Source organism: Hemibagrus wyckioides, linkage group LG06 (assembly GCF_019097595.1).
Source record: "Hemibagrus wyckioides isolate EC202008001 linkage group LG06, SWU_Hwy_1.0, whole genome shotgun sequence".
NCBI lineage: Eukaryota > Metazoa > Chordata > Actinopteri > Siluriformes > Bagridae > Hemibagrus > Hemibagrus wyckioides.
Genome location: NC_080715.1, coordinates 31,215,051 through 31,229,686, shown reverse-complemented (window position 1 = coordinate 31,229,686; position 14,636 = coordinate 31,215,051). Strand labels below are relative to the sequence as shown.

At 40.4% G+C, this 14,636-nt stretch overlaps 1 protein-coding gene across 3 annotated transcripts in view; it reads left to right on the top strand.

The window, feature by feature from the left end:
- Positions 1-14,267, top strand: part of zmp:0000000936 (interleukin-1 receptor type 1) — a 37,028-nt gene extending 22,761 nt beyond the window's left edge. For all 3 annotated transcript variants that reach the window (XM_058391648.1, XM_058391647.1, XM_058391649.1), the window contains exons 9-18: positions 1,801-1,893; positions 2,147-2,399; positions 2,947-3,127; positions 3,256-3,427; positions 4,683-4,745; positions 4,846-4,978; positions 6,574-6,719; positions 8,422-8,565; positions 10,178-10,345; positions 10,866-14,267. In XM_058391648.1, coding sequence (XP_058247631.1) covers positions 1,801-1,893; positions 2,147-2,399; positions 2,947-3,127; positions 3,256-3,427; positions 4,683-4,745; positions 4,846-4,978; positions 6,574-6,719; positions 8,422-8,565; positions 10,178-10,345; positions 10,866-11,284 — 1,772 coding nt within the window. In that variant the 3' untranslated portion in view covers positions 11,285-14,267. The remainder of the gene's footprint in view (positions 1-1,800; positions 1,894-2,146; positions 2,400-2,946; positions 3,128-3,255; positions 3,428-4,682; positions 4,746-4,845; positions 4,979-6,573; positions 6,720-8,421; positions 8,566-10,177; positions 10,346-10,865) is intronic.
- Positions 14,268-14,636: the final 369 nt, after the last annotated feature.

Genomic DNA, 14,636 nt, shown 5'->3' with positions numbered 1-14,636 from the left:
AAAAACATTTCTGCAAAAATATTCCTCACAAACCCCAAGGGGCGAACTCTTACCCTCGACTGTAAGTAACAAGGGAAAAAGATCTGGACTCACTGAGAAACACTCTCGGCATCCGACCTAAAAACATAAAAATGTTCCCACAAGATCCCGAATCTGTCATTTATCATGTTGTGCTTGTCAAATCTGATTAACATGACCACATGCCTAAACAAATATTTCTGTTCCCACAAAACTATATTAATCTCTAGGAGGATAAGAAAGAGGTTGGCAGAAGTCAAATAGTCATCACAACTAATCCCAGACCTATGAAATATGAGCAGACTGACATTTACGTGTTTTCGAGGCCAGCATCTTGACCTTTGAGTTTTTCAGCAAAAACAGTCATCATTCACAGTAAATATTTACGTACATCAGGGTTCAAAGTCTGCTGTGTACCTGAGGCCATTTATATCATGAACGTCAATCAGTGCAAAAAGTCACTTTTAACCAGACCATACAGTCGAATTGCTGTCGGTTTTAACCAGAAGTCCATTATTCATAACAAGGCTATGGCTTTAAGGGAAAGAAGTGTTTTCTAAAAATAGCTTGACTCTGGAGAGAAGATAGGATGTCTGTGGAACTGTGATTGTAACAGACCACATAGCTGTGTGTTTTTTTTCTGATTCAGAGATTCTCTACGTGACTGTCCGAAATTCTGGAGGTGCTATAACTGTAAATCACTTCACTAAACACTCTTAAAATCCCTGAGTCATTTCAGCTCCAGAGTGAATCAGCAAAGAGTGAGAGAAACATGAAGCATCATCTGAGTCTGTATGGTATAGAGCAGTGTGGTGCTGCAATAAGAGAGAGAGAGAGAGAGAAAGAAAGAAAGAAAGAAAGACAGAAAGAAAGAAACACTCACACACCCCTTCACACTCTACGGACAAGTAGAGATGCCAGTCAGCCTACAACACATGTCTTTGGATTGGAGGAGGAAACCCTTGAGAACCCAGTGGAAGCCTCCAAGGCATGGGGAGGTGTGAGGTGAGCGTGCTAACCACCAAACCACCGTGCCACTCATCAATACAATATAAAGTAGAAATATAATAAAATCAATCATAAGAGAAATATAAACTTTTCAGCTTCAGATTTAGATTTCTTCCTTGTCCAGTTCTGAGCTTTGAAGTAACATCCATTTTTCACCCCGCTCCCCTTCCTGACCCCACAGTGCTGGATATCGCTTTTATTGGTCTTCAGGGAGATCATTTAGCAGGAACTTGTGGTTGATAAAAATGACACAGTAAAGATGAAGAATGTCGGGACAATGAAGCATCCTTACTCACTTCCCCTTACTCCGTCCTCCTCTGTGTGTTCCAGGCAGCATGGTGTTAGTGCAGGAGTACACATTTTGCCAAAAACCGAGAGGATTACGGTGTTGTGGGGTTTAGTCAGGTCTGAGTGCATTACCAAGAACATTTCATTTTCTGATGAAATACAAATCTCTACTCAGTAATATCTATTATCTAGTATCAGAATACACTACAGGTCTAATGAATAGATTAAAACGGAGACTCTGTAATGTATGAGCTATATTAAAAACCCTGCCCTGAAGGTGAAATCTGTCTTTTTTACTATTTTTTTTTTTCTTTTTTCCCCCGCCTTCTTTGGGTTTGGCTTCCATGTGATTTACACCGCTGTAAAAGCTTCATGTCCTGAGTGAGAGTCTCACAGTGAGTGGCGTTGTGCTGAACACAGAGCCAGGCCGTGTTCCTCACTGTGGAAAGCTTTTGAGGTGATGTTCATTGTCTCTCTCTCTTTCAGACATGGTCGTGGGATTCATGGTTCTGTGGACTCTGGCATGGAGCATCAGTGTCAGTGTGTCATCACATAATGAAACTGCAGCACTGGATGAAGGTGCGTGTGTGTGTGTGTGTGTGTGCTTCATTTACGGTTGCTTTTGATGACATAATTAGCAAATAAAACAATGCATAGTTATAATTTCTCTAAAAGCAGATTAATGTGTGTGTGTGTGTGTGAGTTTAGTTTAATATTGCTTTTTAGTGACAGAAAGCGAGAATAAAACAAAGCATAGGTATAATTTCTTTAAAAGCAAATTGTTGTCGATACAAACTGTATTTTCCCTCTGTGTGTGTGTGTGTGTGTGCAGGTGTCTGTAAAGACCATGGAGTAGCGTTCGACCGTGTGTTTGCAGTCCCGCACGAGGCAGCATTATTAGACTGTGAACTGGTGAAGGACTATCTCTTTGATTTATTGAACATCCCTTATAACGTGACGTGGTATGACCAGCAGTCTGGCCGGGAGTTCACAGGAGAGGAGAACCACGCTGTACTACGAGGATCTTCACTGTTGTTCCTCAACACTCACGTGGAACTCCAGGGCCATTACTTGTGTATTGTCAGGTAGAGTAACTCTGCACAGCTCCAGTTTATTATTCAGCTATTCAGCATGTGCAACCTGGGACCTGTGTTCAACCAGGATCACTCAGAATCTCCTGAACAGGAACATCTTTTTCTACAGTGTGCATTACAGCCGCAAGAAACGGTCTAGCATTTCACAGCGAACTTTTAAAAATCTGCTCATTTCCACTGAAAGACGCTGCGCTAAGTCTTCTAGAAAAACAACATGACTGATAAACTGTACAGAATTAGACATTTACAGTGGGAAAGGGAGAGAGGTTTTTGTTTTATCAACATCATCCACATCACACTCAGCTTTTTTTATTTTTATTTTATGCTGTACATTTTTTACATTATATTGATATAAGCCTAATATATTTGAGCAGTTATATATATAAAGCACATAACTGACACTGAGCAGCTTCACAGAGTTTCTATAAAATATCAGAGAGAGAGAGAGAGAGAGAGAGAACTAAAACTAGAGCACTGCACTTTGAGAAAAAAAAGTCTCAAAGTGCTTTATTTTCTTCTCACACATGTCTTTGAGCAGAACTCCAGATCAGTGCTACAAGCAGGAGAGGGTTCTTCTGGTGGAAGAAGAGGTGCTTGGAGCATGTCGCCGTTCTCGGGCAGCAGTGCAGCGGATGCAGTGTCACTCGAACGACAACCTGAGGTGTCCTGTATCTGACTACACAAGTGTAGTGGATAGCTACTCCATACAGTGGTACAAGGTAAGGGTGTGTGTGTGTGTGTGTGTCTGTGTGTGTGTGTGTGTGTGTCTGTGTGTGTGTGTGTGTGAAAAAGATGAAAATCACAAACTCACTTTAGAGCTTCACTTCCTCTGCTCTTCCACTCTCAGGGCTGTGAGCCTCTTCTGAAAGGATCCAGGTTTCACTTTACAGAGAACAACCTCATGCTCCACGCCCGCCAAGTTTCCCTTGACGATGCTGGGTTTTATACATGCAGGATGACCTTTAACCTCACTGGAGTCATCGGTGTAGTCGCAGAGACCATCGAGTGTGAAATAATCGGTGAGAAACAGGCAGAACCTGGTGCACTGTTCACTGGGGTTTAGCTTCAACTAACAGACATTTAACTGAGATCACCTGCATCTCTGCACCTTTATATTGATGGACCTTTGCCTAAGTTAGAGATTATTTTTCAACTATCACTCACTATTGGACTACTGATTGGAAGGTTGTCAGTTTGAATCCCAGGTCAACCAAGCTACCACTACTGGGCCCCTGAGTAAGGCCCTTTACAGTGTGGCTGTAAAAATTACTGTATGTGTGAACGAAGGTTGAGGATGCTTGTTAAGCTAATCATCTTGTGTACATTGTTAATAAACCAGACTAAGAGACTGCAATTGCGAAATGAAAATAAGTGGAAGAGTTTTCCCTGTATAATCAAGTATTAGTCTTAGTCTCTTAGTCTTCGTCTGTTATTAATTTACTTGTTTATTTGATAGTTGGAAGTCTATAGAGAGAATAGGGCACAGTCCTGATCACCTGAGTGTGAATAACAGCCTGACTTACTCAGCACAATGTCGCCCTCTAGTGGACACACTATAAAGCACATTTTACTGTTGCTGATGCAGGTATGTTATAATCACTGTGCATTTATTATGATGATTATGATGATGATGATAATAATAATAATAATTATTATTATTATTACTGCACATGGTCTTGTGGGTATTGTTGATATATTGTTATATTGATATATATGTTGAACTATTAGGACATACAGTTATAGGAAACTCGTCGGTTCTAGGGGAGATCCTGGGCAACACAACAACAGTGAGATTATGTTATAATGCACAATGCTGTTGTTGTCTTTTGTCTGCTCCCTGTTTGAGGTCACAACAACAGATTATCCGATCTGCATATTTTATTTGGCACAGGGTTTATGCAGAATGCACTTCCTGATGCAACCCACCTATTTTTTCTTTTCTGGCTTGGGTCCAGCACTGAGACTTAACGTCTTAGTGGCTGGGGTTGGTTCCTTTCCTGAGAAATTGAACCCAGGCCAATGCAGTGAGAGCATGGCATCCTGTCACTGGACCACCAGAGATATAATACACAATATAATTTCACTAACAGCTCTCAAGTTCAGTGAACTCAGTGACCATTTGTTATTGAAACTATGCTATCACATATGTCAGAGTGTGTGATATTCTGGCCACATCTACAGGGTGATAACTCTGTAACACTTGGGGCCACATCGCTAATTATTTTCCTATAAAATCTATATCTACTAATCTTCTCTTTTTTCTTTTTCTTTTAGAGTCGCTTTTAAAACGACCTCAAATGCTAGAGCCCAATAACGGCACCATGAAAGTATCCGCAGGTGAGTTGCACTTAACCTGGAGAAATCAAACACAACAGGAAGATTCAGAAGGATACAGAATCATCTGTTTCTGTTTGTTTGTGCGTTTGTGTGTGAGCAGGATCACCGATTAACAAGACATGTCGTGTGTTTTTACCTACCAACGGAGTCCACATGACGGTGGTAGTCTGGGAGTTTAAGGACGATTACGTCTCATCGAACACCTCTGATCGGATCCACCAGGGACCTCAGGCGTGAGTGTCACACAGATTTCAGACAATCTCGCATTCAAATGTCACGCTGTGCTTTGTCAAAACATCGAAAAAGACGAGATGAGTCATTTCACACCTTAACACACGATACAGATTTCATTTCATCTCTTTAACTACACATGTACATGCATGTGCTCACAGTGTTTCAGTATTTGTGTGTGTGTGTAAGATATCCAGTTTGAGGGACATCGCCTCCACTCTAAATGGACACCATCAATTGTTCCTGAATTTATATATCTCTGTAAAGCTGCTTTGTGTCAGCGTCCACTATTACAAGCACTATACAACTAAAATGTCATTAAATGTAAAGAAAACTTTCTCAGGATACAAACTAGATAGAAAGTGCATGAAAAGACCAAAAGGAAACCTACTGTAAATATATTACAGAGATGACATTCAGGGTTAAAAAACACTGTGTCAGTGACCCTTCGTACTCTCTCACCTCTTATCCTCTCTAAAGAAAGGGAGTTTGGTGTGTTTTTCTCCAAACACTGAATTCATGTTGATTATTAGTTCTATAATTATTCATGAAAATTATTATTAAGACACATCGGCTGAACATGAGCTTTAACATTACTCAGTTTTTTGGGTTTTTTTGGATTTGGTTTATATTTCATATCCAGTAACATGTTAGGGCATAACACAGCCCCCAGGCTCTCCATCATCTGAAGCCGACTGCACACATTTCTTTGTATTGATGCTGCACTTGGCCATGGGTGTTAGAGCAAGAAACCTAGCTTCTCACAAAAACAACAGACAAGTTTACGGCACTTGTTTCCACTGCGTGAACAGTTCTTACCACATTTCCTTTTTCTTGCTCAAGAGGAAACATTGGTGAAAGTTTGTCAATCAAGCAGAAGCCATGAGAACTTGGACTGTTTTGCAGAACATGTATACATGTATATACTTCTGGGAAACATCATACACATATTACAAACTTACTTCTCTGAACAATATATAGTTCTGTGCAAACCCTGTTGTATTTTAGAATGATATTTTTTTCATTTGTCATAGATCTTTATTTTGACATCTACATTATTGGTAATATAATAATGCTGCAGACGAAGCTTGTCTTTGTGCTGCACATGTTAAAGTCCCCAGAAGAACTGTTTTGCAAGATGCCCAGAAAAACTCACCAGCTCACCATTTCCTTATAAAACATCACAAACTCTACCTGAGACTGGTGTTTTAAGTAAATGGTCGTCACAACAAATGTTGACTTTATCTTTTTCATTTGTTTTTGTTTACTGCTCTTGAAAGTATTTTTAAAGGCATCTATGCTTATGGAATTTCTTTGCACTATCTATCTATCTATCTATCTATCTATCTATCTATCTATCTATCTATCTATCTATCTATCTATCTATCTATCTATCTATCTATCTATCTATCTAAACACACATAATGTGTTTGCACATTATGTACTCCTGTGCTTATGTACTTTGCTTCTGTATTGTGTGTTCCACCATCAATTGACAGCATTGACCTTTTCACACTTGACTGAATGAAAGCATTTCCACTCCATTGTGTCCATATTGTCCCTTGATGGAGTAAAGAGATGGTGATTGTGTGCACAGGGAGCTCGAGGTGGCTGAGGGCTGGTGGTTGGAGCGCAGCTTGTTCGTGTCTCGAGCAGAGCCAGGTGATTTGAACCTGAACTTCACCTGCAGGGCTTTTAGCCACAGAGGACATGCAGTTGGCTACTTTACCCTCTACCCTGAAGGTCAGAAAACACACACCCATGGTTTGTTTTATTACAGCATGTAAAGCATTTCCACTGACTTATATATTATTGTCCCCAAATAAGACATCTAGCTATATATATATATATATATATATATATATATATATATATATATATATATATATATATATATATACATATACACTATATTGCCAAAAGTATTCGCTCACCCATCCAAATAATCAGAATCAGGTGTTCCAATCACTTCCATGGCCACAGGTGTATAAAATCAAGCACCTAGGCATGCAGACTGTTTTTACAAACATTTGTGAAAGAATGGGTCGCTCTCAGGAGCTCAGTGAATTCCAGCGTGGAACTGTGATAGGATGCCACCTGTGCAACAAATCCAGTCGTGAAATTTCCTCGCTCCTAAATATTCCACAGTCAACTGTCAGCTGTATTATAAGAACGTGGAAGTGTTTGGGAACGACAGCAACTCAGCCACGAAGTGGTAGGCCACGTAAACTGACGGAGCGGGGTCAGCGGATGCTGAGGCGCATAGTGCGAAGAGGTCGCCAACTTTCTGCAGAGTCAATCGCTACAGACCTCCAAACTTCATGTGGCCTTCAGATTAGCTCAAGAACAGTGCGCAGAGAGCTTCATGGAATGGGTTTCCATGTCCGAGCAGCTGCATCCAAGCCATACATCACCAAGTGCAATGCAAAGCGTCGGATGCAGTGGTGTAAAGCACGCCGCCACTGGACTCTAGAGCAGTGGAGACGCGTTCTCTGGAGTGATGAATCGCGCTTCTCCATCTGGCAATCTGATGGACGAGTCTGGGTTTGGCGGTTGCCAGGAGAACGGTACTTGTCTGACTGCATTGTGCCAAGTGTAAAGTTTGGTGGAGGGGGGATTATGGTGTGGGGTTGTTTTTCAGGAGCTGGGCTTGGCCCCTTAGTTCCAGTGAAAGGAACTCTGAATGCTTCAGCATACCAAGACATTTTGGACAATTCCATGCTCCCAACTTTGTGGGAACAGTTTGGAGCTGGCCCCTTCCTCTTCCAACATGACTGTGCACCAGTGCACAAAGCAAGGTCCATAAAGACATGGATGACAGAGTCTGGTGTGGATGAACTTGACTGGCCTGCACAGAGTCCTGACCTCAACCCGATAGAACACCTTTGGGATGAATTAGAGCGGAGACTGAGAGCCAGGCCTTCTCGTCCAACATCAGTGTGTGACCTCACAAATGCGCTTCTGGAAGAATGGTCAAAAATTCCCATAAACACACTCCTAAACCTTGTGGACAGCCTTCCCAGAAGAGTTGAAGCTGTTATAGCTGCAAAGGGTGGACCGACGTCATATTGAACCCTATGGATTAGGAATGGGATGTCACTTAAGTTCATATGCGAGTCAAGGCAGGTGAGCGAATACTTTTGGCAATATAGTGTATGTATATATATGTATATATAACTTTATACCTTTAAGAGAATCTTTTGGCTGTTTCAGCTTGTCTACTTGTCCACAGGATAAGATTCACTCTAGTCTACGTTGATTGTTTTTCAGCAGAACTTACAGTCCTAATAAATAATGTGTGGGTTTTTTTATTATTATTTTAAAGTTTCTTCTTTTTTTAACATTCTCACACACATTTAGAAGTGAATTGATTTTGCATTATTAACTGCTGGATTTTCTGATCAGACAGCGCTAACCTTCATTATTGTCTACTGTATGATGTCAGATCCTAATCTGCTCCTGCCCATTGGACTCCTGGCCACAACAATGGCTCTTCTTTTCATCATGGGACTTCTCCTGTACAGAGTGTTTAAGGTTGAGCTTGTCCTGCTCTTCCGGACCGTGTTTCCTTTCTTTTATGCAAGCACAGGTACGTAGAACACCAGGAAACCAGTGTTTCCCCTCGGGTCATTTGAACACTTGTGTGAAGAATGTGAAGAACGTGCAATAATTACACAGAACAGCTTCCTTTCCATACCTCAAATACCAAGAAGCAACAAACTAAACAAATAGCTTTCCACAGAGAGATCTAATGATCTAATGCTTAATTTGAGAATAAGTATACATTTTTCTTTCTTTCTTTCTTTCTTTCTTTCTTTCTTTCTTTCTTTCTTTCTTTCTTTCTTTCTTTCTTTCTTTCTTTCTTTCTTTCTTTCTTTCTTCATTTATTTATTCATTTATTTATTCTTAGTGAGAAACTTGCTCATTTAAACATGGCACATACGTAACTTACTAATACATAACTTTCCTGTGCTTATTACTGGGATGAGTCCAAGAAACATTGCCAAAGTCCATGGAACGCATCCAAATAATTGCAGGCAACATCAGGCAGACATCAATTATTAATATTTCATATAACAAAATGCAGACAAGAGTCAATAAATAAAATAAAATAAAATAAAATAAAATAAAATAAAATAAAATAAAATAAAATAAATAACACTCAAAAGAAATAAAGAAACTAGAAAAACAAGACTAGGACTTAACAATAAAAAAAATGTGATTAGCCTTGCAACAATGCAAAGAAACATCAGTTAGACAACTAATCAAGAACTAACACAAAGCGGGTGGCTACAATCAAGTAACAAACTAATAACAGGACAGGTGATGGATCTTTGATGGCATGGGGTCTAATAAAATTTGATCAGCTTACATTTCTCAAACAATTCATAATTCTTTTCAATTAATATAATAAAACTGTGTGCTTATTGACAAAATACTGAATAAAGTAGAGGAGTGGACATGAAGACTGTGTGTATTAAATATGATAAAATACCAGTGTTAACGGTGTGCCACCTGGTGGCACATTGTCACGGTCCAGGTTCGATTCCCAGGCAGGGTGCTAACCCAGCTACTGAAGAGTTAACTCTCAGTGCCGGTCACAAGCCCGGGTTAAATGGGAGGGTTGCATCAGGAAGGGCATCCGCCCAATAACCTGTGCCAAATCGAAACATACAGACCAAATGATCCGCTGTGGCGACCCCGAACAGGGAGCAGCTGAAACACGTTAGTGTTAGTGGTGTAAAATATTGGGCACTACTGCGGGTGTTTTTCCATGTAATAAATTTCTATTATAGCAAAATAATGGTCTATAAATGTCTGAAAGTCTAATATAGAATATTCACCACACTCCTCAAATCCCACAATGTGTTGCAGGAGTGTCCAAACTGGGGTAATGTTTTGCAGCTTAGTTATCCCCTTTTTACTATAAAATAAATGATCTACAGGATTTATTTAGAAAGTTCCTTGACTGAAACAATATTTGTACATTTTATATAATGTTTTTATTAATGAGTTGAGTAGAACTTTGTATGTGGTTCAATAACTGGTAAAATAAACAGGTCTTATTAGAGGACTTTTATTTTATAACCTCACTTTAAGTGAATGCTTTAAAGGAAAGAAACAAGTCTTAAAATGTATTTTGCTCCCAGTTCTAGATTTGATGTTTGGATGTTGAAGGTTGCTGTTATTTTCGCTTGCAGATGGTGACGGGAAACTCTACGATGCCTATGTGGTGTATCCCCGAGGTCAAGGAGACACACTGAGTGAAGCAGTTGAGACTTTTGTTCTGAAGACACTGCCACAGGTTCTAGAGGAATACTATGGGTACCGGCTCTTCATCTTGGGTCGGGACAGTCTACCTGGACAAGGTAAAAAAATAAAAGGTCTACAACAAACTCGTGTACTTTTAGGGAACATTTTTAGGGAAAATGACTGTCCCATTTATTCAGATAATAATATTGAAATATTCATCCTGCTCTCTAGGAATACTGGCATAAAATATTAAATGGCATAAAATATTAAAGCTGGTTTTACAGAACCAAATCATTTACACATTCAATGTGAGACTGGAAAAGAATTCTGCACTGTGATGTTATTAGTGACGATATTCTGTAAAAGACCTTTTTGTTAGAGGTTATGTAAGAGATTTCCTTTTAAAGATAAAAAATGATATCATTAAAAATTTACTCTAGCTTGTACATAAAACCAGGTGGATGCTCCTACTGTAAAATGTAGACTAAATAATTGTAAAACTTTTACAATACAGAAATATAAAATCTTTCAAAGTATAAACTCATCACTGACAAAATGGCAACACAACATTTTCTGGTTTTAGAGCCATTTTTTATTAACCACTTAATTAATTTATTACCTTTTACCGTTTTGTAGCTGTGGCAGACGTGGTGGATGAGACCATGAATCTCTGTCGTTGCCTGCTGCTGCTGTACACCAGCACGTCTCTGAGCAGGACAGACGGTTCGTCATGGTTCGAGCAGCAGGCAGGCCTCCACCGTGCCTTACTGGATGACTCGCTCTCTGTGATGCTGCTGGAGATGGAGCAGCTCAGTGATCCCTCCATCCTTCCTGAGTCACTGCGTCTCCTGCGTGATAAGCAGGGGGCTCTACAGGCCTGGAAGAGGCGGCGGAGGTGGATGTGCACGAGGACGGAGGAAGACGGAGAGGAGGATCAGACACCTTTGTCTTTGTTTACTTTGTCTGCTCGCTTCTGGAGGAAAGTGCGCTACTACATGCCAGTGAGAGGCAAAGCCAAGCGTCACTCAAAGAGAAAGTTGCTCCTGAACTTGTGACTTGACTCATGTATTGTTGGTGCAAAGTTCCAATGAGAAACACAGCTCAGGTTTGAGTGTGTTAAAGGAAAGCAGTGATGCAGTGCAAAACAGATTCACCTGATGAAAAGCCTTGAATGGGCAGAGACACAGAAACACAGAGAATCATTCGCTTTAACTCTGGTGTTCATCTGTGTTCATCGCTTTAAACACAGGCTGAGCTTTCAAGGTGAAATCAGTCCAGCAGACAAGAGATATATAACACAAACAAACCAAACTGCCAAATTAGCTAGCTGATGTTAGTAGATTTGGCTGCAGTCTGGTAAGGAACATGCGTCTGGCATGGGTCTGCTGTGATTCCTCGAGAGTTACGCTGACTGTTAAAAAGTTTTGTTAGCAGTATTTATTATCAGATGAACTCTGTGTGTGTTCGTGCTGATTTTTTTGCCGCTGGCAGACTGACACAAGGTCTTTTTTTCCACTGAAGACTGTCACAAATTTATAGCAAATCTCTGAAGAGTCATCAGAAGTAAATGTGAATCACTGTGTGTGTTAGTGTGTAAATATTCTCAGGGAAGTGTGAGAAATGGATGGAGTTTTAAAAAAAAAAGCACACACACACACACACACAGTGTGCATACAGTGTACATACTGTATATAGTGAATGGAAATCCCTCAGCAGTCCACATCAGTAGCTGTGATGTTTAGTAAAGTTTTGGTACGTGATATATACTGCATTCTTTTGTGAAAATGGTTCTTACAGACATGTTCAGAGATAAAAGGTTTGGACAAATGTTCAGATGTCCAGATATGAAAGTGCACAGGCGATATTATAATGGAGGTGGTAACCCAGTGGTGGAGCTGTTGGGCTACTGATCGGAAGGTTGTAACCTTGAATCCCAGGTCCACCAAGCTGCCACTGCTGGGCCCCTGAGCAAGACCCTTAACCCTGAACTGCTCAGTTCTATAAAAAATTAGATAAAAGTCTTGCTGGAAAATGGCATCTGCCAAATGCCATAAAAGTAAATATTTTATACTTTACAAACAGGGTATGAAGTAGCTGCATAGAACATCTATGTAAATTGTGTTACTGCTTTCCATGTGTTGTTTTCATGTGACATTAAGACTCTAGCAGCACAAAGACAACCTTTGTTGGATTTAAGATTAATCATCTAAAGATCTACGTACTATTCCCAAGTCTGCACAAATTGTAGATTATAAAAATATAACACAAATATGATCTTAACATCAGGACTTGTTCCCCTGTTCTATAAATCTCATCGTGACCTACTAAATAACCGATTTGCGTGCAATACAGTATTTTTTGCTGACATATTCGTTTATAGTATTATAGAATAAGCGTTCATGTTCTTTAAGAGTGTGTTCACGGCCGCTGCTTACGAAAAATTAGGAAGTACGAGGCTTTATGTAGCTTTTCTTTATTAACTCTAGATCGCTATGCTAACGCACTGCTAGTAGCTTAAAAAAAATACTTGTTCTACAGTATACAATATCTGCGAATGGTTTCTGCAAATAAAGTTTTCATGTCACGCTTTGCTGAATATACACTATATTGCCAAAAGTATTCGCTCACCCATCCAAATAATCAGAATCAGGTGTTCCAATCACTTCCATGGCCACAGGTGTATAAAATCGAGCACCTAGGCATGCAGACTGTTTTTACAAACATTTGTGAAAGAATGGGTCGCTCTCAGGAGCTCAGTGAATTCCAGCGTGGAACTGTGATAGGATGCCACCTGTGCAACAAATCCAGTCGTGAAATTTCCTCGCTCCTAAATATTCCACAGTCAACTGTCAGCTGTATTATAAGAACATGGAAGTGTTTGGGAACGACAGCAACTCAGCCACGAAGTGGTAGGCCACGTAAACTGACGGAGCGGGGTCAGCGGATGCTGAGGCGCATAGTGCGAAGAGGTCGCCAACTTTCTGCAGAGTCAATCGCTACAGACCTCCAAACTTCATGTGGCCTTCAGATTAGCTCAAGAACAGTGCGCAGAGAGCTTCATGGAATGGGTTTCCATGGCCGAGCAGCTGCATCCAAGCCATACATCACCAAGTGCAATGCAAAGCGTCGGATGCGGTGGTGTAAAGCACGCCGCCACTGGACTCTAGAGCAGTGGAGACGCGTTCTCTGGAGTGGCGAATCACGCTTCTCCATCTGGCAATCTGATGGACGAGTCTGGGTTTGGCGGTTGCCAGGAGAACGGTACTTGTCTGACTGCATTGTGCCAAGTGTAAAGTTTGGTGGAGGGGGGATTATGGTGTGGGGTTGTTTTTCAGGAGCTGGGCTTGGCCCCTTAGTTCCAGTGAAAGGAATTCTGAATGCTTCAGCATACCAAGACATTTTGGACAATTCCATGCTCCCAACTTTGTGGGAACAGTTTGGAGCTGGCCCCTTCCTCTTCCAACATGACTGTGCACCAGTGCACAAAGCAAGGTCCATAAAGACATGGATGACAGAGTCTGGTGTGGATGAACTTGACTGGCCTGCACAGAGTCCTGACCTCAACCCGATAGAACACCTTTGGGATGAATTAGAGTGGAGACTGAGAGCCAGGCCTTCTCGTCCAACATCAGTGTGTGACCTCACAAATGCGCTTCTGGAAGAATGGTCAAAAATTCCCATAAACACACTCCTAAACCTTGTGGACAGCCTTCCCAGAAGAGTTGAAGCTGTTATAGCTGCAAAGGGTGGACCGACGTCATATTGAACCCTATGGATTAGGAATGGGATGTCACTTAAGTTCATATGCGAGTCAAGGCAGGTGAGCGAATACTTTTGGCAATATAGTGTACTTTGTTGTATTTGTATTAGTGTTGTGTATTAAAAACTGCATTTCTGTTTACAGTGTCTGATTCCAACTTGTGCTGTTGGTTATTCCGTGCTTTGTTTCTTGTTTCTCTGTTCGCACACCTCTGTTTATATTTGTTACTCTAAGTGTTGAGAGCTTTGTGAATCTTTAAATATACTTTTTTTTCTGTGTATTGTTGTTGCATCTTTTATCTTATCTTGATTTTATTCTTTTTATTCTATTATAAGAGCTTTATGAATCAGTCGAAAAATAATATTATTCAATTCGTTTCTGAAATAAAATGCTAATGCAGTGCTCATGATCCATACTGCCCCATAGTGGAATAACAGAGGCCAGCTCATTTTTCTAATCTTTCAGTTTAATTATGGTCCATAATATGATTTTTAATTCTGAACGCAATATTTTAATTTTATTTCCTTTCTCAATCCACCTCTTCCTCTCAGACAGGTCATTTTCGGGACATGCCACAGATTATAAAAACAAACTTCAAATGAAACTGTTAGTAATGCAGGACTGTAAATAAGCATTTATCAAGTGAT